This window comes from Nerophis lumbriciformis, linkage group LG11, assembly GCF_033978685.3.
Source record: "Nerophis lumbriciformis linkage group LG11, RoL_Nlum_v2.1, whole genome shotgun sequence".
Taxonomy (NCBI): domain Eukaryota; kingdom Metazoa; phylum Chordata; class Actinopteri; order Syngnathiformes; family Syngnathidae; genus Nerophis; species Nerophis lumbriciformis.
The window spans coordinates 19853328-19878823 of NC_084558.2; the positions used below are offsets into that span (position 1 = coordinate 19853328).

The 25496-nt window shown below is 37.7% G+C and overlaps 1 protein-coding gene across 13 annotated transcripts in view; it reads left to right on the forward strand.

Moving 5' to 3' along the window:
* Nucleotides 1–25496, forward strand: part of ryr2a (ryanodine receptor 2a (cardiac)) — a 249867-nt gene that overhangs the window by 64188 nt on the left and 160183 nt on the right. For 12 of the 13 annotated variants that reach the window (XR_009815903.2, XM_061967101.1, XM_061967103.1 and 9 more), the window contains 19 exons: nt 1942–2098; nt 2870–3034; nt 3459–3580; nt 8574–8757; nt 11547–11682; nt 11764–11859; nt 12095–12213; nt 12549–12682; nt 12774–13015; nt 15063–15255; nt 15509–15713; nt 15810–15914; nt 17826–17929; nt 18123–18206; nt 18287–18446; nt 21775–21922; nt 22004–22104; nt 22318–22422; nt 22993–23167. Coding sequence is in view for 12 of the 13 variants with exons in the window: in XM_061967101.1 (XP_061823085.1) it covers nt 1942–2098; nt 2870–3034; nt 3459–3580; nt 8574–8757; nt 11547–11682; nt 11764–11859; nt 12095–12213; nt 12549–12682; nt 12774–13015; nt 15063–15255; nt 15509–15713; nt 15810–15914; nt 17826–17929; nt 18123–18206; nt 18287–18446; nt 21775–21922; nt 22004–22104; nt 22318–22422; nt 22993–23167 (2735 nt within the window). In the remaining variant the exon portion in view is untranslated. Of the gene's footprint in view, nt 1–1941; nt 2099–2869; nt 3035–3458; nt 3581–8573; nt 8758–11546; nt 11683–11763; nt 11860–12094; nt 12214–12548; nt 12683–12773; nt 13016–15062; nt 15256–15508; nt 15714–15809; nt 15915–17825; nt 17930–18122; nt 18207–18286; nt 18447–21774; nt 21923–22003; nt 22105–22317; nt 22423–22992; nt 23168–25496 lie in introns of those variants that run through there. The other variant, XM_061967111.1, reaches the window with a different exon arrangement.

Consider the following 25496-nt stretch of genomic DNA (forward strand, 5'->3'; position numbering starts at 1 on the left):
AAATCACTGCACGTAACATTGAATGCCCGTGACCTTGGATCCCTCAGGCGGTACTGCATCAAAAACCGACATCAGTGTGTCAAGGATATCACCACATGGGCTTAGGAACACTTCAGAAAACTACTGTTAGTAACTACAGTTTGTTGCTACATCTGTAAGTGCAAGTTAAAACTCTACTATGCAAAGCGAAAGCCATTTATCAACAACACCCAGAAATGCCGCCGGCTTCGCTGGGCCTGAGCTCATCTAAGATGGACTGATGCAAAGGGAAAAAGTGTCCTGTGGTCTGACGAGTCCACATTTCCAATTGTTTTTGGAAACTATGGATGTCGTGTCCTTTGGAACAAAGAGGAAAAGAACCACCCGGATTGTTCTCGGCGCAAAGTTCAAAAGCCAGCATCTGTGATGGTATTGGGGTGTATTAGTGCCCAAGGCATGAGTAACTTACACATCTGTGAAGGCACCATTAATGCTGAAAGGTACATACAGGTTTTGGAGCAACATATGTTGCCATGCAAGCAACGTTATCATGGACGCCCCTGCTTATTTCAGCAATACAATGCCAGGCAACGTGTTACATCAGCGTGGCTTCATAGTAAAAGAGGACTAGACTGGCCTGCCTGTAGTCCAGACCTGTCTCCCATTGAAAATGTGTGGCGCATTATGAAGCGTAAAATACCACAACGGAGACCCTGGACTGTTGAACAACTTAAGCTTACATCAAGCAAGAATGGGAAATAATTCCACCTGAAAAGCTTCAAAAATTGGTCTCCTCAGTTCCCAAACGTTAACTGAGTGTTGTGAAAAGGAAAGGCCATGTAACACAGTGGTAATAATGCAAAAAAATTAAGTTTCTCAGTTCGAATATTAAATATCTTGTCTTTGCAGTATATTCAATTGAATATAGGTTGAAAAGGATTTGCAAATCATTCTGTTTTTATTGACGAATTACACAACATGCCAACTTCACTGGTTTTGGGTTTTGTACAAGTATGAAACATAATAAACACAAGATCAGTTACAAGCCTTCATACCCTTTTAGCCCCCACCCACTCAGTTCCCAAGGTAATTGTCCTTTAGTGCCTATATCAGATATAAATACACACAAATACATGCAACTATAGATTCAATCTAACAAAGTATATTAAAAATAAATAAATGAATAAATAAGATAAAACGAAAAAAAAAAAAAAAAATAATAATAATAATAATAATAAAAAGTATAATACAAAAATAATACAAGTAAAAAGTAAATACAATAGATAAATAAACACAAGGAGTTGGAGTTGTCTTTCTCCAATGGTTAACTCTGTCTAAATTGTGCCACTCACATCGTCTGGGGTAAATGATAAATGGTAAATGGGTTATACTTTTATAGCGCTTTTCTACCTTCAAGGTGCTCAAAGCGCTTTGACACTATTACCACATTCACCCATTCACACACACACATTCACACACTGACGGCGGGAGCTGCCATGCAAGGCGCTAACCACGACCCATCAGGAGCAAGGGTGAAGTGTCTTGCTCAAGGACACAACGGACGTGACGAGGTTGGTAGAAGCTGGGGATTGAACCAGGAACCCTCAGAGGGCTGGCACAGCCACTCTCCCAACCGCGCCATGCCGTCCCCCGGGGTGATGACAAGCTTGTCCCTAATAAGGTCTAGGAGGGGGCCCCGAGTTTTACGGAAATATGTCACAGATCCTTTCTGCGAGAAGCCGTGACAGTTTTAAGTGGTATTTGACACAAGATTGCAGAGTACACAGTTGACGCAAAAGTTCTTTCAAACAATATTCTATTGATGTTCTTCAATCTTTTATTCCTTGTCAGTCAACCAATATTCTTGAAAATAGTTCATCCTACACATTACGTAAAAATGAACTAATGTGAAATACATGTAATTGTGTTTGAGTAAGATTTTTTGTCTGGGTTTGCATCCAGGTGGAGTGGTAGTCACATTCGCTGGGGCCAACCCTTCAGACTGAGACATGTGACTAGTGGGAAGTATCTGAGTCTGACAGAAGATAAATCACTACTGCTTATGGAAAAAGAAAACGCAGATGTCAAGTCAACAGCCTTTTGTTTCAGATCTTCCAAGGTATACAGTCATTCAGTGATTTTCTTCTTCCTGAATTTTTTTTAGGAGTTTATTTTTTCGTGGAAATTCGGGCACGTCAACAGTAGTCGGGATGCTGACTGACATTTTTCCAACAATTACCGTATTTTTCGGAGTATAAGTCGCACCGGCCGAAAATGCATAATAAAGAAGGAAAAAAACATATATAAGTCGCACTGGAGTATAAGTCGCATTTTTGGGGGAAATTTATTTGATAAAACCCAACACCAAGAATAGACATTTGAAAGGCAATTTAAAATAAATAAAGAATAGTGAACTACAGGCTGAATAAGTGTACGTTATATGACACTTAAATAACCAACTGAGAATGTGCCTGGTATGTTAATGTAACATATTATGGTAAGAGTCATTCAAATAACTATAACATATAGAACATGCTATACGTTTACCAAACAATCTGTCACTCCTAATCGCTAAATCCGATGAAATCTTGTACGTCTAGTCTCTTACGTGAATGAGCTAAATAATATTATTTGATATTTTACAGTAATGTGTTAATAATTTCACACATAAGTCGCTCCTGAGTATAAGTCGCACCCCCGGCCAAACTATGAAAAAAAACTGCGACTTATAGTCCGAAAAGTACGGTAGTTACAATTTGTCTACAGCAGGACGTGAACCGTGACCCTCCGGTTCTGTGGCTCAAGTCCTTACAGACATCCACCCTACATGTAGACTGTAGTCTAGTGTTTTACAAATAAGTGATGTTGTAATTGCTTCTTTCTTTGTCAGGAAAAGGTTGAGATTGGTGTGAAAAAGGAAGTGGATGGTATGGGAATCCCGGACATTAAGTATGGTGACTCCGTGTGTTACATTCAACACATTGACACTTGTCTGTGGCTCACATACCAGACAGTTGATGCCAAAAGTGCACGCATAGGCGAAGTTCAGAGAAAGGTATGTATGTATGACTCAAGTGTTATGATTATGAGAGTAAGTGAGCCAAAGCAGACAATTACATTTTTACTAGATCCTGACAATAACCTCAACATTCATCGACACATCAATGTTGTAATGTACTAGGTTAAAGTAATTTTTCTTCAAGCTACCTTTACACATGAACTATTACCGACTAATTAGCTCATCTAATTGATGAAATCAGTCTTGAATAGTTCCCAGTAATTATTTTCTCATGTCATTTCACTGTTTTTTAAAATGTCAAAACATCAGAAAAGGCAACAGGTCGCACAATTACGTTTTGCTAAATTTACATTTTGTATTATTATTTTTAATTAAGATTTTGTACCTGGATTTCTTAAATTCCTAGCTTTTGTTAGGAAAGGCAAGTGTGTTTCTAATTTGTTTGTTTTTTCATCACAAGGCCATCATGCACAACGAAGGTCATATGGATGACGGGCTGACTCTGTCCCGGTCACAGCATGAAGAGAGTCGCACTGCCAGAGTAATTCGCAGTACTGTGTTCTTATTCAACCTCTTCATCAGGTGGCTTAGCACACACAAAATACACACACGCACGCACACACACACACACACACACACACACACACACACACACAGACTCATTCCCCGCACATTTTACATCAACCGTCTTTCTTTAGCTTTGAACATTCGCTTTTGGTTGCTTCATTCCTAAAATAACAATCTTGCAGGTCAATTAAATACGGCAAGAGTTACAGCTATTGATGATTTAGTATATATGTTTTTAAATAGCAACAAATGTACTGTATCTGCCTATGCAGGTGGTCCTCAGGTTACAGACGAGTTATGTTTCTAGACTGTGATGCAATTAGTTTTAGTGCAAGTTTGATTCCCAAATCATAGCTACTGTGATTTAACATCCAAATCACTGACACTGTACTCAACACATGAAAGATACTGTATAGACAATACAGTAATAAAAAGATCAATTACAAGAATTCAATGAACAGTTACTTACTTTTGTCCATGTGGTTGTCTTGCACTCTGGAGGGGGCGTTGAAAGCAGGGGGAGGCAGATCTCATGGGAAAGGGAAAGTTTTGATAATGACACCACGACACTGCTTAGTAAACGCTGTACATTTCGTGGTAGAAGATACTTTCAACTGTTGAAAAATATCATCTTTATGCATGATGATGGTCACGGTTGGAGCAGCTTTGAATTGGGCATGTCGTTAATGTTCTGTACTTCACTGAGCATTTTGTGATGTCCAATTTCACTTAAAGGGGAACGTCACTTTTTTTTTTTTCTTCCCTATCGTTCACAATCATTATGAGACACAAGAAGACAGATGTGATTGTATTCTATTGCATTCTAAATAAAAGTATTTTTACACTGGAGCTATTGGGAGGTCCTCCATTCCGCCCATAAAGCTCTCTAAATAAGTCTAAATAACCATCCAAAAATCGCCAACAATACTCCATTTTACATTTTGTGACCTGAATTCTGACCAAGTATTAGCAATACTGTTATTATAATCGCTAACAAAGACACACTATTTTTAGTAGCGCCGTGATCACATAGCTTTTGCTGCCAAATTGACATCTCTGGCTGGTGAGCTGCTTTCTCGCCTTGGAGTTAGTGAAAGTTTATTCTTCATAAGTGTTTCTCAGTGTTACACAGGCTCCATTTAGTGGTACGCCAAATAATTGCTTAATTCAGGGGTCCCCAAACTACAACCCGAGGATAGTCCCAAGTGTATATTTAAAACATGAAATTTTAAACATTACTATTGTGTTGCAATCTCAACAGGTCAACAGCGATTATTATTGACCACGTGCATAACACAAATACAGTGTGCGCAGACTCAATATAAATGTACTAATTCAGACAATCTTCCTAATTCATGGTCCATTAATCAAAAACCAACACAGAACGTTAAAATATGTGGTACAAAAACACACAACTTGCCCATTGATCTATATGGACATTATAAAAAATGTGTAATAGTACAAAACACAATTCAAAAATAAACCCTTACTATGCCTAAATACTCTCCAAAATTTGACATGTTTGACGCACTTTAGTTGTTTGAGGGTCATTGGTAGAAAATGGATGGATGGATATTTCTGATTAATTACAAAAATTTAAGGAGGTCATCAGGGAAGTAAACTAGGTGGTAATGGTTCACATTCTCTTAATATTCATTGGTTTATCGTTTATACTTCATATTATAGTGATGGGAATGTCAACGTGTTGTTGTTCCGTTCGTTAGCTAAAGCGTGTTTTACTTCATTCTTTAACAAACTGACATTTCTATGATCATATCCTAAAAATATTGTAAATCCAACATCATTTATTTTTGTAAAAATATTATTTTTACTGTTTTGTGATGCAAAGAATGTGTCTGTGTCTGTGTGTGCATGTTGTTGTGTGTGCATCTTTTGCACACATGGCTCCACATATCAAATTCCTCAAAAATTCGGCTTTATCGCTGGTTAGTCTGATTTTTTTTGGCAAACTGCCCTCTTTCAATTTGGAATTACATATATATGCATACTTAAATCATTGTGATCGCGGTTCTGTGTGAAAGCATCTGTTGATGTCACACACACACCCTGACAGTTGAGCACAATGACACAATGAATTGGAATAATATGTTATATATAAAGTTATATGAATTGCAACTACAAGTTACTGTAAACTATTTTATACAGTTCTGAAGTGAGGTCAGTGTAGTGATTTACCTAACGTATATATATATATATACATATATACATATGTATGTGTATATGTATATGTGTATATGCAGGTAAAAGCCAGTAAATTAGAATATTTTGAAAAACTTGATTTATTTCAGTAATTGCATTCAAAAGGTGTAACTTGTACATTATATTTATTCATTGCACACAGACTGATGCATTCAAATGTTTATTTCATTTAATTTTGATGATTTGAAGTGGCAACAAATGAAAATCCAAAATTCCGTGTGTCACAAAATTAGAATATTACTTAAGGCTAATACAAAAAAAGGATTTTTTAGAAATGTTGGCCAACTGAAAAGTATGAAAAAGAAAAATATGAGCATGTACAATACTCAATACTTGGTTGGAGCTCCTTTTGCCTCAATTACTGCGTTAATGCGGCGTGGCATGGAGTCGATGAGTTTCTGGCACTGCTCAGGTGTTATGAGAGCCCAGGTTGCTCTGATAGTGGCCTTCAACTCTTCTGCGTTTTTGGGTCTGGCATTCTGCATCTTCCTTTTCACAATACCCCACAGATTTTCTATGGGGCTAAGGTCAGGGGAGTTGGCGGGCCAATTTAGAACAGAAATACCATGGTCCGTAAACCAGGAACGGGTAGATTTTGCGCTGTGTGCAGGCGCCAAGTCCTGTTGGAACTTGAAATCTCCATCTCCATAGAGCAGGTCAGCAGCAGGAAGCATGAAGTGCTCTAAAACTTGCTGGTAGACGGCTGCGTTGACCCTGGATCTCAGGAAACAGAGTGGACCGACACCAGCAGATGACATGGCACCCCAAACCATCACTGATGGTGGAAACTTTACACTAGACTTCAGGCAACGTGGATCCTGTGCCTCTCCTGTCTTCCTCCAGACTCTGGGACCTCGATTTCCAAAGGAAATGCAAAATTTGCATGGTTGGGTGATGGTTTGGGGTGCCATGTCATCTGCTGGTGTCGGTCCACTCTGTTTCCTGAGATCCAGGGTCAACGCAGCCGTCTACCAGCAAGTTTTAGAGCACTTCATGCTTCCTGCTGCTGACCTGCTCTATGGAGATGGAGATTTCAAGTTCCAACAGGACTTGGCGCCTGCACACAGCGCAAAATCTACTCGTGCCTGGTTTACGGACCATGGTATTTCTGTTCTAAATTGGCCCGCCAACTCCCCTGACCTTAGCCCCATAGAAAATCTGTGGGGTATTGTGAAAAGGAAGATGCAGAATGCCAGACCCAAAAACGCAGAAGAGTTGAAGGCCACTATCAGAGCAACCTGGGCTCTCATAACACCTGAGCAGTGCCAGAAACTCATCGACTCCATGCCACGCCGCATTAACGCAGTAATTGAGGCAAAAGGAGCTCCAACCAAGTATTGAGTATTGTACATGCTCATATTTTTCATTTTCATACTTTTCAGTTGGCCAACATTTCTAAAAATCCCTTTTTTGTATTAGCCTTAAGTAATATTCTAATTTTGTGACACACGGAATTTTGGATTTTCATTTGTTGCCACTTCAAATCATCAAAATTAAATGAAATAAACATTTGAATGCATCAGTCTGTGTGCAATGAATAAATATAATGTACAAGTTACACCTTTTGAATGCAATTACTGAAATAAATCAAGTTTTTCAAAATATTCTAATTTACTGGCTTTTACCTGTGTGTGTATATATATATATATGTATGTATGTGTGTGTATATATATATATGTATGTATGTATGTGTATATATATATATATATATATATATATATATATATATATATATATATATATATATATATGTATGTGTATATATATATATATATATATATATATATATATGTATGTATATATATACACACACACACAACACGTTTGTATTGTGGTTATACTTGGGGAGCCAAGTGTTTTCTGAGGTGGTACTTGAGATCCACGGTTCTAGATCATAAACAATGTCTCTCACCTTGAAAGTAGAAGGATGAGGACATAATCGTCCTTGGTCAACTTAGGCATCCAATTTAGACCCAAGATTGGCGAGAAAGCCACAAAAAGATGCTTTTTTCTTCGAGAGGGTTATGAGTCATTCTTCATCTAAATGGGAATATATGAACATCCCATCAGTGGGCATCCCAGTGACAGCAGACCTTGTACAGTGAGTGATGTTTTATTATGTTTGTTGGCTCTCATGAAGTCTGCAGTGAGTAATAATCAGTGATGTTGTCAAAGAAAAAAACGAACGGTGTGATGCGTTTGTGAAATTATTGCGCTGCCGTTAGCTTAAAATTATCACAATATATAAATATTAAATATTATTATAAGTGTGCCCGTTACTACATTACACATATACTCACAGCATATATATACAAACTGAATGGAGGCGTTTGGATTTTTTTTCCAAGGGCTTTATAGGTATAATAGAGCGACTTCCATAAACTCCATTGTATAGGGTCTTTTGCTTCCATTTATTTAGTTAGATTGCGAAAAAAACAAAAACATATTTCTGTCTTACATAAGGATTGTGGATGATAGGCAAAATTCCAAAAAAGGGCAGTTCCACATTGACTCTTAACTTTAGCTTTTTCTTCGTTTCGTACTGTACTGTATCATTGCGCCATGCACCCTGTAAAGTACTCAAGCGAATCTCTTCTTAATGGACCAAAATGACGTTTTTAATTTAATTTATGGGAGCATGCCCGTTACCATAAATTATTGTAACTCGAGGACCACTTGTAGACCGAAAAAGGTGACTTTTTGGTTGAAGATACAGTATGTAGTATATCTAGAAGTTCAGGATGTGATGAATAAATTTTTTTTTTTTCCTGTAATCAATATTTAACAGGAGTCTTGACACATTAAGAACAAAAGGAAAGACAACAAATGTTGATCTACCAATTGACTCGATCAATCTGAGTCTGCAAGATTTGATTGGATACTTCCAGCCACCTGCCGATCACCTTGACCATGAAGACAAGCAAAATCGCCTACGAGCTTTGAAGAACCGGCAGAACCTATTCCAAGAAGAGGTGGTGTATGTGTGTGTGTGACAAAAAATATTATAAGGACATTCAAATTAACAACAATTAAAACATAAAACCATTACAACAACAATACACAAAGCACTGCCAGGTATACTGTTGTCAAACGATTCATTGAAAGAAAAATGTAAATTGTCACGCGCAATCACGGGTTATTGCTTGCTTGCATGATTTTGATTAAGTTCTAAAAATACCCTAATATTTAGACACAAATGCATTTTTATTATCAGAATGTCATACAGGGAATTGTTATAAATGTTTTAAATTGAATGTATGTCATTTATTTGATCAAAAGTATCCTCATTGCACTGGCGTTTTTTTAAAATTACGGGTAATTGCATGAGTTACTGCGTTATTTTTAACAACCCTAATGTTAATTTTAATAATATCATTATTTAACAATTGATGATTCATTGACAGTAGCATAATTGTTGTATACAGTATTTATAACGCTTTATTTTTCTCACAATTTCAGCCTTATTCCCAAGTAGAATAAATTATTTTTTGTCCTCATAATTCTGCAGACAGCTCCCCATAATGAGGATGTGAAAAGTTTTATTTTTTTATTTTTTTTAAACAATTTGTATTTTTGAACACGATGCCACAATCTTGGCACACCAAACTTTGGACAGTTTCGCCATTCCTCTTTGCAGCACCTCTCGAGCTCCATCAGGTTAGATGGGAAGCGTTGGTTTTCATCCAGGATGTTTCTGTACATTGCCGCATTCATTTTTCCCTCAATCCTGACTAGTCTCCCAGTTCCTGCTGCTGAAAAACATCCCCACAGCATGACGCTGCCACCACCATGCTTCACTGTAGGGATGGTATTGGCCTGGTGATGAGCGGTGCCTGGTTTCCTCCAAACATGATGCCTGGCATTCACACCAAAGAGTTCAATCTTTGTCTCATCAGACCAGATAATTTTGTTTCTCATGGTCTTGAGAGTCTTTCAGGTGTATTTTTGCAAACATTTTACTAAGAAATGGCTTCCGTCTGGCCAATCTACCATACAGGCCTGATTGGTGGCAGAGATGGTTGTCCTTCTGGAAGGTTCTCCTCTCTCCACAGAGGAATGCTGTAGCTCTGACAGAGTGAACATCGGGTTCTTGGTCACCTCCCTGACTAGACTAAGATGCAATTTACAGAGACATCTAATGCTTCCCATCCAACCTGATGGAGCTTGAGCGGTGCTGCCAGGAGAAATGGTTGAAACTGCCCAAAGATAGGTGTGCCGAGCTTGTGGCATCGCATTCAAAAACACTTGAGGCCGCAATTGCTGTAAAGGTGCATCAGGTGCAAAGGTGTTTTTTTTAAATTTTTTATAAATGTGCAAAATTTAAAATTAAAAAAACTTTTCACATTGTCATCATGGAGTATCATGTGTAGAATTTTGGGGACAAACATGAATGTATTCTATATTGAAATAAGGCTGTAACAATAAAATGTAGAAAAAGTGAAGCGCTGTGAATACTTTCCTGATGCACTGCATTTTTGATTCCCTGAAGATACAAATTGCATGTGGTTTAAGTTCAATGTAAAAAAACAAAAAAAAAAGTTTAATGTACTGTTTTCATTTGCCATTTCACTTTAAAATGGTCTGCGATGCATCAGCAGAACTTATCTTTGAACTCCTTTGTAAACTCCAGCTTAACAGATACCACGTCTTCTTTTCAGCTATGTGTTGCAGTAAATATATCTAGGATGACGCATGGTTGTGTCAATTGAAAGACAATGATTAGATGTTTTAGACTTACTTAGACAAACTTAATACTCCACAAGGGAAATTGTTCTAATTGTTCTGTTTTAATGATTCATGATTATTTGCAGTAAATTACTTGTGTGCATAAATTAAATTAACTTTAAAAAATAACCCAATATATGGACACAAATGCAATGTTATTGTCAGAATTTCATCCAGGAAATGTTTTTTAATATTTTACTTGATGGCATGACATGTATTTGTTCAAAACTTGCTAACAAGTCCAGTTGAGGTTTATTTTGAAGTGAAATTTGCCAGTGAACACACTAGTGGAGTCTCTCCACTCATCTTTGCACTGACGTAGGCACTCACTGACCCTATAACAACCTGCTCCACCTTTTAGGTAACCAGGTAAAGAAGCATGTGCGGTCAAAATTAATTGCGCAATTCATCTGCGTTTATATATCATTCTTGTAATAATATTTGTGAGTTAACGCACTGACTTTGACAACCCTAATACATACATATATATCATTAACATTATAACACAAGCCAGACAGACTGAGCTACTGCTACCCCCATATAGCATACAAACTATCACGTCGTTTGCTAAATATACTGTAAAGTCAAGAAAAGCTAACACTTCTCTGTACTCCAGTAATGAGATGTACTTTAGGATTTACTTTATCTTACAATGGGGACATTTTGTGGTTGCAGTGCAGATACAGAAAGTCCACAAAAAAAGCCAAAAACAAATAAAACAACAGTGAAACATCAAAGAACACAAAGGACATCAAATACATTAAAAGTGCACAGAGCTGATGCAACCAGCTGCCACTTCAGTTGTGCCGTTTATACATATAGCTACAAAAGTAAAATACAAAAAATAAGCAATAAATAATATATAATATTATATATTGCGCACATAAGATTGCACCATGCATTGACAAACAAAAGTATGTAAATGTAATATAATGTAAAGAGAGATATGAAATAGTTGATATTTGCTTACCAGAGGGTATTCTGATATTTCACTATGAAAAAAATTGGCTGATCAAGGAATCATATGTGTCTATAGGGAATGATCAGCCTGGTATTGAAATGTATCGATCGGCTGCACGTCTACAGCAGTGCAGCTCATTTCACTGAAGCAGCTGGAAGGGAGGCAGGAGAGGCCTGGGGCTCCATCCTTAACTCTCTGTATCAACTTCTAGGTATGAACAGACACGCATACAGCAAGTCACCTACAACAATCGTTTTTAATTTGAGGTATCTCCACTCCATTGTTTCTTTAGCTGCACTCATCAGGGGCAACAGAAAGAACTGTGCTCAGTTTTCGGGTTCCTTAGACTGGCTCATTAGCAGATTGGAGAGACTGGAGGCCTCCTCTGGTAAGCCAATAAGTCTTTATTTGAACACACATATGACTTATACTTGTTGTATGTAATATCTTCCTAATTAGATATTATATAGTCAGAGTCATTTTTATCGTAGGTGTATTTCAGCACTGCTAAAGCTAAGCCAACCGTAATTTATAATGTAATATTTCATGATATACTCTTTGCAGGAAATGCTAAGCGTTACACTTGTTTTTAATAATTGTGTGCTTGAAAACATTTTTTCAAGGCATACTAGAGGTGCTTCACTGTGTGCTGGTGGAAAGTCCTGAAGCATTGAACATTATCAAAGAAGGACACATCAAGTCCATAATTTCTCTTTTGGACAAACATGGACGCAACCACAAGGTAAATGCCTAATTTGTCATCAGCCATAGAGCTTACTCTACCTTTATGTATGTATGTATGTATGTACGTACGTATATATGTTTTTAGGGTATGATATTCTTCCACATCACTTTTAATAGATTACCACTAATGTTATTGTGCAATACAAATGCAAGTTGGATGCAGGAACGTGCATGCAGAAAATAAATCTAATACAAATTATGAATGACATGATTACACCATCAAGTCAATCAATTTCACCAGGATTCCCAAAGTTTAGTCAGTGTGCTTTTTGGCATGTATATTACAACAGTGAAATGTGCTGACAATGATTTTCTCATGTGCATGCTGTTTAGGTTCTTGACGTGTTGTGTTCGCTTTGTGTGTGTCATGGTGTGGCAGTACGCTCCAACCAGCACCTGATCTGTGACAACCTCCTGCCAGGAAGAGATTTGTTACTCCAGACACGTCTGATCAATCACATAACCAGGTATTTGCACACAAACTGTGACAGCTGTCACGATACATGTCGGTTGTCATTCAAGTACTCTGAACAACATTTCATCTTCTTTTTGCTTCAGCATACGTCCCAATATCTTCCTGGGCCTCAGTGAAGGCTCTGCACAGTACAAAAAGTGGTACTATGAGCTGATTATAGACCAAGCGTTGCCATTTGTTACAGCCGAGGCATCTCATCTCAGGGTGGGTTGGGCCAACACAAATGGCTATGTTCCCTCCCCCAGCGGTGGGGAGGGTTGGGGGGGAAATGGTGTGGGGGATGACCTCTACTCCTTTGGCTTTGATGGACTCCATCTTTGGTCAGGTGAGGATTGTTTTTTTTTCTATTTGATGTACAATGATAGAGTATATGCATTGTATGACACAGTTACATTTCCCAAAGTGGCTTGTTGTGGGCAGAACACAGTGTACATATGTATTTCTTTTTGGCCCAGTTCTTCTTGTCAAAGGCTTGCTCTTAGAAGACAGAAGGAAATGAAGGGAGATAAGGTGACATTGAATTCACTGTTAAATTATTGTCTTTTGACTATAAGGGATGAACAATAAATAGCATTAATGATAAACCGAGGCAAACTCCTGACAATTAGTATTATCGTTTTAAATTGAAATTATTGTAAAAACGTAATTGATAACCACACTAATTTATTGGAGCTGTATTAATGTAGTTATATTGTACATCCGGTTATAAGATGCTGGCTAAATGAAATGTTATAATTTTTTTGTTCAATTTTAATTGAAATATATAGCAACATATAAATATGTCCAAGGATGTTTCCTTGACTTTACGTGTGGCCACGCAGTAAAAGGTATTGTCTTTAAGCTAAAGACCAAAAATATGGTCTTTTATCTAAGTATTTTGTTAAATAAAATCATGTTATGAATTTAAGAAATAATGATTAATCTTTTTTTGATACATTTTGACTTTGGAAGATGCAACGCAAAAGTTTGAATCTCATGCAGCCAGGCTGTATATTCACAACAACTTATGTAACGTACAATGTTATTTTTACCATTGTAATATTTTTTATGAGTTAAAAAACTTCGAACAACACCTTTATTGTTACAATAATGTATTTAAAATCACCTTGCATGTGCCCCGATTGCCCACAAGAGCTTTCAATATTGCTCATGATGACTTCTTGTGTGGGCAGCACGGTGGAAAAAAGGGGTTTGTGCGTCTGCCTCACAATACTAAGGTCCTGGGTTCGATCCTGTGCTCGGGATCTTTCTGTGTGGAGTTTGCATGTTCTCCCCGTGACTGCGTGGCTTCCCTCCGGGTACTCCGGCTTCTTCCCACCTCCAAAGACCTGCACCTGGGGATAGGTTGATTGGCAACTCTATATTGGCCCCAGTGTGTGAATGTGAGTGTGAATGTTGTCTGTCTATCTGTGTTGGCCCTGCGATGAGGTGGCGACTTGTCCAGGGTGTACCCCGCCTTCCGCCCGAATGCAGCTGAGATAAGCTCCAGCACCCCCACGACCCCGAACGGGACAAGCGGTAGAAAATGGATGGATGGATGGACTTCTTGTGTCACACAACAGAATGTCTGCTTTGCATTACTTAACAAAATAAATCAAGACATAAATAATAAATGCATTATTTGCACAAAGACTTGGCAAACAGAAAGCTAAAACATGAACAAGTTTTTCTAAAACTCAGCAACAGTTCTCAGTTGACATTATGATTTGTCAAATATTGCCATTTCAATTGTAATATCCAGATTATTTTATTCTAAGGCTGTCTGAATAGAGCGAGGTGATCTGAATTGAAGATTAAAAAATAAAAAACAGTATTTATATTTTATTTTTATATATGTTTTATCAAATGTTTCATACTATTTTTAGATGGCGTTAGTTTAAGTTGTTCTCCAGTGTGGATGCCTCAAAGATGGCGTTTTTTCCTCAAATCCTCAGTGCCATGCCATGTTTTGTTTTTGTTTTATTATTGTCAATTGTGTGTGTGTGTGTGTGTGTGTGTGTGTGTGTGTGTGTGTGTGTGTGTGTGTGTGTGTGTTTGTGTGTGTTTTCCTCTTCTTTTTTTGTGTTTGCCACTTTCCTGTGTATGAAAAGTGCTTTATAAATAAAGTTTGATTTCATTTGAAATCATTTTGTTTATCTTCTTTGAGCAAAACCAAGGCCAAAAGTAGTAACTTCGAAGGGGTTCCATTTTTACCCAATAGAGGAAAACTATTTCCTTACCAGAATCCACACACACTTTTATAAATGAGGCCCCTGAACCTTACTTTTTTAACTATATGGTACTGTATAGTCAATGTCAAACTGTCAACTGACAGGTGTAAACTATAAGTATTGCTTAAATATAACCTATGCCTTTGCACTGATTTTGTGCAGGTTGTATTGCAAGGACTGTTAGCTCACCTAACCAGCACCTTCTGAGAGCAGACGATGTGGTGAGCTGCTGCTTGGACCTTAGCGTGCCGAGTATTTCCTTCAGGATCAATGGCCAACCGGTTCAGGGCATGTTTGAAAACTTCAACTCCGATGGCCTCTTTTTCCCTGTGGCCAGCTTCTCTGCCGGAGTCAAGTTAGTGGATGACTCAATGCAATTCACCTCTAATTAATTCCTGTATTTACTTGTCCAATATGCGTGATGTCGCTGCAGTGACATCCTATCAATGACTATCAGTTAGTGTTTGCAGTTTTCTTTACTAACACAAATGGCTTAGTAAAAACTATGTGCCATTTATTATTTTGTTGTTTGGTGTACAAATCATCTTTCTTAGCACCATTTTCTCATCTGCTCACCTTTGTGACTTTTATTCTGACTTTTCCTCCAGGTTTCGTTTCCTACTTGGAGGTCGCCATGGAGAGTTCAAGTTTCTCCCTCCTCCAGGGTATGCTCCTTGCTTTGAGGCTGTGCTGCCCAGGGACACACTGAAACTGGAGCCCTGCCAACACCAGACAGCAGGAAGAGACCTTTTGGGGCCCACTGTTACCATGAGCCAGGCGGCGTTCACACCCATGCCTGTGAACACCAGCCAGGTGCATATAACTGGAATATGACGATAAATGACTGAATTAGAAAAACATTATGCACATTCATTTATATACTCCACCTGCCGTTCTCTGTCTGTGTAGATCACTCTCCCACCTCATTTAGAGAGAATCCGGGAGAAGCTTGCAGAAAACATTCATGAGCTGTGGGTGATGAACAAGATTGAATTGGGCTGGACCTATGGTGCAGTAAGTATCGAGTATCCCTGTGTCATGATGCCACACAGATTTGAAAATGTCTGACATGCATAGATCTGTTTGCAACATATCTCTGTATATGTTATCTTTACCAGTGGTTCTCAAACTTTTTTCACCCAAGCACCACCTCAGAAAAAAGTTCCACCATAATGACCAACATTAAAATACAGTAGCGTAGTAGGCCTAAATATTCATTAAAAACTAGGTAGAGGTTTTATTTTAAAATGTACAGTATATTTCATATTTTTAGCCACTGTAACATTCCATGCTGTATATTTTTAACAGGCACAATGTGTTTGAATATAATTAATTAAGTGATTCCCTGGCCTACCACCAAATGGACCCCCACAGTTTGAGAATCATTGATCTATATAATTGGTTAGGACTATAATATTGGTTTGGTATGGCTGGTTATTTATTGATACATTCGGGTGGGCCAATGATGCAATGAGTATCTTTGTGCCTCTACCCGCTAATCGACATGTTTGCAACCATGCGACTGTATAGTGAAAGAAACTCAACGTAACCTTGGTTCTTTGATAACACAGTGAGGTGTTTCACGATGGGATATCGCCTTGGGCGTATATTACTAAGGACACAACGTCTGTCAGGATGACAGACAGGTGGAGCTGTTCCTGGGGCGCCCTTACACCTGGAGGGGGTTGCAACCCCTTATAGGCCAGTTAGATGGCCTCCACAATCCAGTGAGAATGCCTTTGTCGAGAAAGTGGCTTGCCTTAAAGAGGTGTTGCCCACGACACTAACAGTTTATCCACTCTTCTGAACATTGCTGTTCCTTTCATACAGGGGTGTGGTGTCAAACTCGTTTTCATTGAGGGCCACATGACTGCTTTCAGAGGGCCGCTTGTAACAGTAAATAATATTTAAACATAAGTTGCGTCTTGATATTATTACGCAAATATTTAATGATTATATATATTTTTTCCGTACACTGTTAAAAGAATATGTAGATTTTACAGTAAAAAAACCTGACAGCTCTGTTGCCAACATTTTACCGTAAAATGGATGGTGTTTTTTATTTATTTTAAACGATACTACAGCTTTTACTGAAAGATCTATTGTGTATTACTTTGAATGGAAAATAATATCACAGTTTTGTTTTAATTTACTGTACATTTTTGGCTAAGCTACCTGTTTTTTCTGTAAAAATATTTTTTTACAGTGCACAATTTGATGGATAACTTTCTTTAAAATCATGAGTCAAGCCTATATTTAAGTATCTATATTGATTTTAACCAAAAACATTTTTGAATGAAATATTATATCATGTTTAAAAGATTTGAAATTGCTTGCAGTACATGTATTTTTTTAATGTCAAAATGGAAAGTTGAATTCATTTATTAAGAAAACAACGCAAATTAATTCCAGGCTTTCGAGGGCCACATAAAATGATGTGGTTGGCCAGGTCTGGCCCCCAGGCCTGGAGTTTGACACCTGTGCTTCAACACATTCATACAATGCCCTCACAGGGCACAACGAGTCTATCACCCTGACAGACGTTGTGTCATTGGAGTTTCTGTAGGCGAAAGGCGATATCCCATAGTGAAACACCGAGCAAATTTAGAAAAATAACTATTGCTGTTTTTTGTATTATATGAATCTCAAGTGATGATGTCAAATACATTTTTTTTTAAATGAATAAATCATTCCCAGTCTACCTTCATTCAAATATGCAGTTTACCACAGCTGTAAGGTACAGTCAAATTGGTGAATGAGCACAGATTACGGGCAATAGTGCTATATTACAATTTGAACTGATAACAGGATCCTTTTGAATGGATTTCCCAGATTCAGATATTTGTCATCGAAGTCAAGTGTGTGCTCCTTCTAGATACAAAACAAAGCAGAAATTATACTCCGCATTCTATGTGTGTGTGTTAGGTACGAGATGACAACAAGCGGCAACACCCGTGTTTGGTGGAGTTCTCCAAGTTGCCTGAACAGGAACGAAGCTACAATTTACAGATGTCTTTGGAGACCCTCAAGTAAAGCATCACACAATGCATTTTTTAATTACATGTTTTTTGATGTGTCACTCCATTAATTCTGATGATAAAAATAATGGCCACACTTTACTTTATTGACTGTGCTGTTGCCACCCCATGACTGTCAGGATTGTGTGTGTGTGTGTGTGTGTGTGTGTGTGTGTGTTTGTGTGTGTTTGTTTATTTATTACAGAACTCTTCTCGCTTTGGGGTGCCATGTTGGTCTTGCAGATGAAAATGCTGTAGAGAAAGTCAAGAGCATGAAGTTGGCACAAAAGTGAGTTAGCTCTTAGACATTAACATACAAAGCTTGATGACTTAATTATTAGTGCTATTCTTCTATCTCTATTATTGCAGCTATGAATTGTCCAGTGGTTACAAACCTGCTCCTCTTGACCTTGGTCACATTAAACTCACCTCCACGCAGGAAGCAATGGTGGACAAATTAGCTGAAAATGCACACAACGTCTGGGCAAGAGACCGCATCCGTCAGGGTTGGACCTATGGCATCCAACAGGTAACTGTTGTGACAAAGTGTGGTATGATATATTGACACACCAATAAATTCGAATTGCCCTGCTGTTACATTATTTATATGTGGACAGTAGATATTGATGCTCTTATTGTACAAGTTGGACTTCTTAATGTCATGTGAATCTCAGTGTTTCTTATCAGCACAGCATTATCAAAACAACCTATGGATTGTTTTGTACTTAATAACTTATTTGGAATATAATACAGTAGAATATGAGAGCAACATGGGACATCCTAAATAGCATTATTAAAAATGGTGCTAAAAAAGATTGTCCTAAATACTTCTCAAATGGAAATGTAGAAAATTACAATATGTACAAAGTAGTTGAAAGCTTTAATAAGTATTTTGTGAACATTGGACCAAATCTGGAGGAAAAGATTCCAGATTCTGAGTGAGTTGAGGACTTAAATGACACCATCAGAAATCCGACTTGTCCAGGGTGTACCCCGCCTTCCGCCCGATTGTAGCTGAGATAGGCTCCAGCGCCCCCCGCGACCCCAAAGGGAATAAGCGGTAGAAAATGGATGGATGGATGGACCTCAACTGATTGTAATGGAATTGATATGGAAACAATAAAAAGGTTTATTGAAGAGATTTCAGAACCTTTAACATATATATCAGCAACCTATCATTTCAAACAGGCAAATTCCCAGACAAAATGAAAATAGCAAAAGTCGTACCAATTTATAAGACTGGAGACAAACACCAGTTTACAAACTACAGACCTGTTTCTCTACTTCAATTTTCTAAAACTATTGAAAAACTGTTTAACAACAGATTGGACAAATTAATTAATACAAATGAAACACTCACAGATAACCAATATGGATACAGAGCCAACATTTCAACATCAATGGCATTAATCAAAATAGATAGCAAAAAATGTGCTGCTGAAGTGTTTATGGATTTAACAAAAGCATTTGACACAATCAATCATAATATCTTAATAAACAAATAAGAAGCTACTTAACCAACAGGAAGCAATATGTGAAAATAGGAGAACAAACGTGTACAGAGCTGAATATATCTTGTGGCGTACCTCAGGGATCAATATTTGGACCAAAATTGTTCAATCTTTATATAAACGACATTTGTAAAGTTACAAAGGACTTAATAGTTAGTATTATTTGCAGAGGACAAAACTGTATTTTGTTCAGGAGAGAACACACAAAAGCTAATTAAAATAATAACAGAAGAAATTAACAAATTAAAAAGATAGTTTGACAAAAACAGACTATCTTTGAAACTCATCAAAACTAAAATATTGCTATTTGGTAACAGTAGAAGGGAAATCAAACACAAATACAAATAGACGGAGTAGACATTGAAAGGGTAAAAGAAAACACATTTTTGGGTGTAATAATAGATGACAAAATTAACTGGAAACCTCATGTAAAAAATATACAACATAAAGTAGCAAGAAACATGTCAATAATGAATGAGGCAAAATATGACCTGGACCAAAAATCACTCCCTATTCTCTACTGCTCGCTAGTGTTACCATGTCTGAGTTATTGTGTAAAAATATGGGGAAACAACTACAAATGTGGACTTCATTCACTAACTGTGTTACAAAAAAGATCGATTAGAATAATACATAATGTTGGCTATAGAGAACATACAAAGCCTTTATTTATTGAATCAAAAATGTTGAAATTCAAATACTTAGTGCATTTACAAACAGCTAAAATGATGTACAAAGCAAACGATAATCTGCTACCCAAGAATTTACAACAATTCTTCTCAACGAAAGAGGAGAATTGTAACCTTAGAGAAAAATTTGTATGCGCTTAAAACCTTTAGCATATCCGTATGTGGAATCAAATTATGGAATGGATTAACCAAATAAATCAAACAAAGCACTAATATGATTCAGTTTAAGAGACTGTTCAACAATTATGATGAACATATTAAACCTTTGTTTTTTTTGTTTTTTTGATATGATTATTTATGTATTGAATATTTGTTGACCTACTATGGTATATTATTTAATAAATATTTATTTATTCACTGTTCTGTTACAAACAGAGAACAAAAAAATGGGGTAAAATTGCGATGATATAAAAAGGGGTGGGATTAAATAAGCTCTGATTCTTCCTACCCCTTTTCGGACGTGCTGTAATGAAACAACTGGAAATATGTGATGCATTACATTGTATAGTATGCATGTTTGAAATAAACTGAAACTGAACTGAAAATAATTTGATGGGGAAAAGAAGACAGAAGGAAAAAAATACAAAAGCAAGAGGAAAAAAACAGAGCAGACAACAATAAATATCAGTCAGCATTTCTGTAATTTGTTTTTTTGCTCAAAAAATTAAAATACAGGTTGATTTAAAAAAAAAAATAATTAAAAAAATTAAAAAAAAATCCTTAGTGGAATAGGTTTACAGATTAGCCATGACCCTAATAAAAATGAGCTGTACACAAAATGGATGGATGGAAATCCTCCGTAGAGATAGTAATCAATAGCAAAGTGCTAATATATAAAATAGGGTCGGGATGAACATTTATTAAGATGTTTCATGTCCAATTTCAATCTCTCATGGATTCTAATTTGGATAAAAGGATAACAAACAAGTTGATTAGCATCAACTTTGTTTAGTTTATTACAAAAAACATGAGAATACAAGCAACAACGAGGTCTACAAATACAAGCAAGACAAGTCAGGTAGATTTGTACACACTGCAATTTTTCAATCATCAACTATTAAAAAGGATCCAATATTTTGCAGAAAATTAAGCATATCTGCTTTTTAGGAAGCATTCGCGATATTTCTGACTCATCACGGTGCCTCCAGCTCTGGAGAACACCTCTTAAGAAGGAAGTGTGCAAGCTGGCAGTCAGACGTCATCTCGTCATGTAATGCATGAGAAACATTCATTTCACGTTTACAGTTAATAATAGCATGTTTTAACATGATAGGCAGTGTTAGACGTGTTGACTTTGCTGCCGCTCCTGTTGGTGATTCACTTCGTCTCGGAGTGGATCGAAAATGCGTCATATATTTAACGTTATCACATGCAGTGTCTGCTAATGTTTCTGCTGTTATTTTCTCAATTTGATGCAATATCCACTTTGCAAGTATTCAGAGTTGCCCTGTTGTCTTCCTTTCTCGTCAACGCTTGTGCTACCATGCATGGTGACGTCATACGTGCTCACAGGTATCGATAAGAGAATCGTTAACAAAACTGTCAAATGATTCCCAGGGATTGAAACCTGGAAGCTGGTTCTCAACAAAAACCAGTTCAAAGGGTGAGTCTTCCTACATGTGAACTTCTCTTCTTCTTGTTTGTGTTTTTCTGTCAGGATGTAAAGAACCGTAGAAATCCTCGTCTAGTCCCCTACAGTCTTCTGGATGGAAGAACCAAAAAGTCCAACAAAGACAGTCTAAGAGAGGCTGTCAGGACTCTGCTGGGTTATGGATATAACCTGGAAGCTCCTGACCAGGACCACGGTATATATATCTACCAGTGCATCACTTTGTTCTGGGCCTTTCATGTGACATTGCTTGTTTGTTTCACCCCTGTTCAAATAGAACAATTTGATGCCAACAATACATCTGCTGAAAGGTTTCGGATCTATAGAGCGGAGAAAACCTACTGTGTTAATGCAGGGAAGTGGTACTTTGAGTTGGAGGTAAGAATGATTTGCAGTAAAAGAACAGAACACTCAGACTACAGAGCATTGTTTTGTGTCCTAAAGAATTAAGGGCCACAATTAAGATTACGATTATTGGCCATTTATTAAACGTGTCTTGGATATCCTCAGAGGTACCAAGTCAGTGATGATGTGTTGTATATTTTGACTTAGTTTAACTTGCCTTTGAGATTATTCTTGCATGCGTTTTAGGTATTAACAGCAGGAGAGATGAGGGTTGGCTGGGCACGACCCGGTTGCCTACAAGGCCAAGAACTGGGTTGTGATGATCAGGCCTTTGTCTTTGATGGATTTAAGGTAGAGGCATTTTCTTGTACAACTTATTGCACAAACACATTATTATAATAATTACCTGTCTAACATGAGTGAAAAATAACATAGACCATTATAAACCATTTTTAAACCATTATTCACTATTTAAAACTTACAAAACTCCTTAGAAAGTACAAGGAAGAATCATTTTGAGAAATACCTTCAACGTTATTGAAAACTAGATATTCTTCATCTCATTATGTCATTCATGACTGATTTAGTTATCTATTGCAAGAACTGCTGTACTAACAATTCACTGATGTGTTACAAAAAGGAGACAGTAAGTGAACATATGTAATACTACAAACGTAAATGCGCTGGAGTTGGAAAGGGGTAAGAATAAATAAGCTTGCTTCTTCCTACTCATTTGCGGACATGTTGTAAAGAGAAATTATATGAAATGATGTGATGTAATATATTGTAAGTGTGTTATTGTCCGAAATAAACTAAACTCAACTCAACTCAAAACTAAGGCATAAACTTAATGATGATTTCCAAAAATAACATTCTTATCATAGACTCGAAAAGTGTGTCTTTGGATTGTATGTACTCCAGGTTCAGCGCTGGCACCAGGGCAATGAGCACTTTGGGCGTGCGTGGCAGACAGGTGATGTGGTTGGCTGCATGGTGGACCTGAATGAACACACCATGATGTTCACCCTTAATGGAGAAGTGCTGCTGGATGACACTGGCTCAGATCTCGCTTTCAAAGACTTTGATGTTGGTGAAGGTCTGTGTTTTTTTCTGTAGACTATATGTCACACGTGCTGATTTAAAACATTTAATTGTAATACCCTAAGTTGAATTAGCTGCTCATCATCACCATCCACACTCCCTGTGTAAAACAGAAACACACGTCTATACCTTTCTAGTGCATTCTAGATAGTGAAAAACTGTTAATAGGAGGGCTGCTCACAATGCAAGTAATGGGGATTTATCTATCACGCCTACAGTATAAAGCTTTGCTGCCTTACGAGGGCTCAGAAAATCAGTAGAGACTCCTCCCACCCCCACCAAGGACTGTGTTCACTGCTGAACTCTGAAAAGAGGTTCTGCAGCCTCCAAAGCAGAACCTCCAGGTTCTGTAACATCTTCTTCCCTCAGGACATAAGACTCTTGAACGCATCAAAATAATCCCCTCAATTCCTCTAAAAAACGTATTAACTCGCTGGACTATTAAGACAACATAACATACATCCATAAACGTGGATGCATATGCAAAAGTGCAATATATTTATCTCTACAGTTATCTATATATACTGTATCTGCACCTTATTTTGTAAATGCAAACACTCTGCACTTTATTGCTCTTTTATCCTGCACTACAACAAGCTAATGCAACAAAATGTCGTTCTTATCTGTACTGTAAAGTAAAAATTTTAATGACAATAAAGGAAGTCTAAGTTTATTAAAAGACACGTTGTTGCTCTCAATCTCTCTTGTATTGTTTGGGATTTTCCCGAGAGTAAATCGTAATTCATTTTAACATGTAACACTAACTGTATTTTGGTCATTTTAAGCATTACCATAACTTATTTCCTGGTCGTATTCATTTCACATAGCCCTTAGCAACTAACGCTACTTCCATCAACAACAGCATGGGGCGCGTGTTATGTGCTTGCTACCACTAATTATGGCAGACTTTGTCAGAGCCTTGGAGAGTTATCATGTAGCACAAGTGCTACAAATTCTTCATTAACAAAATAAGAGTATAACAAAACAGTCACCTACAATGTTCACTCTCTTTGGGATCTCGACTGATGGGATGGTTGTGTCTTTCAGGCCAAGACTTGTGCTCTCCTTGAGCTGGTAAATTTGAAATAGTTAGAACATCTGGCTGAGTCTTCCTAGCAATGTGGCACTGCTTCAGTCCAATGGCGAACTCCCAGGCGATGCAGCTGCAACAAAGCAGCTCCAGTAGCTAGCATTGCTTCTCGCTAGGGGCCAGAGGACCAGTGTGAATGAGGTGCTGTATCACTTTGCCAGAAAAATAGTTTCTCTGTTTTAGCTCTCACCTGACAAGCTGCAAAAGTGTAACTCATTGGCAGCCAACAATACAGAAGACTCACTAGCGGAGGAACTCAATCACTTCTTTGCTTGTTTCGAGTCATCCAGACCAGTCATACCTCAGATGCCGCTCCTACCCTCTAGTCCTTAACTGCTCGTCCTCCAAGAACACCAGGTGATGCAGGCACTCAAGACTATAAACCCACGTAAAGCGGCTCTGCCAGATGGCATACTCAGCAAGGTGTCAGGGACATTGCAGACCAGCTGGTAGGAATACTGACAGGGATATTCTGTGGATATTCTGTTCATCCCTGGCACAAACCCAAGTCCTGCCCTGTCCCACAGCAGCCACTGTCGCACTAGTCCCCAAGAAGATAGCCCTAGAATACTTAAAAAACTGCAGAAACTATTTTGCTGGCAAACTGCAGACATCTGTTGTTATTAAGTGTTTTGAAAGGCTTGTTCTCCAATATATCAAAGCCTGCCTTCCCCAGAACTTTGATCCACACCAATTTGCCTACAGGCCAAACCGGTCCACAAAAGATGCCATCGCCACTGCTCTCCACGTAGGTGTGGAACATCAGGATCTCCCGGATACCTATGTCAGGATGCTGTTTGTCGACTACAACTCGGCGTTCAATACCATTATACCTGAAATTCTGGTGTAGAAGCTTAGCTACCTAGGTCCACCCTCTGCCTTCCCTAGAGGACATTGCTCGATATCGCTGCCTCCGCAGAGCAAATAAAATCCTGGTAGATAGCTCTCAGCATTGGTAAGCTGAGAGATTTCGGTCACAAAAGAGCAGGACAACATTGGATATTGAATCTGTTCCAATCGCTTACACTGTTTTTCACTGTTGCGCTACTGTTCGTACTGGTATTTGTTTTTTTTAACATGTTATTTCTTGTTTATATTGTATTTTCAACTGCACCTAACAAAGTAGATAACTGTAATTTCGTCACGCTCTCATGTTTGATAACAACGAAAAGTTATATTCTATTATATTACAATAACAATGTCACAATAGCTTGGGTAATATTCAGATCACAAA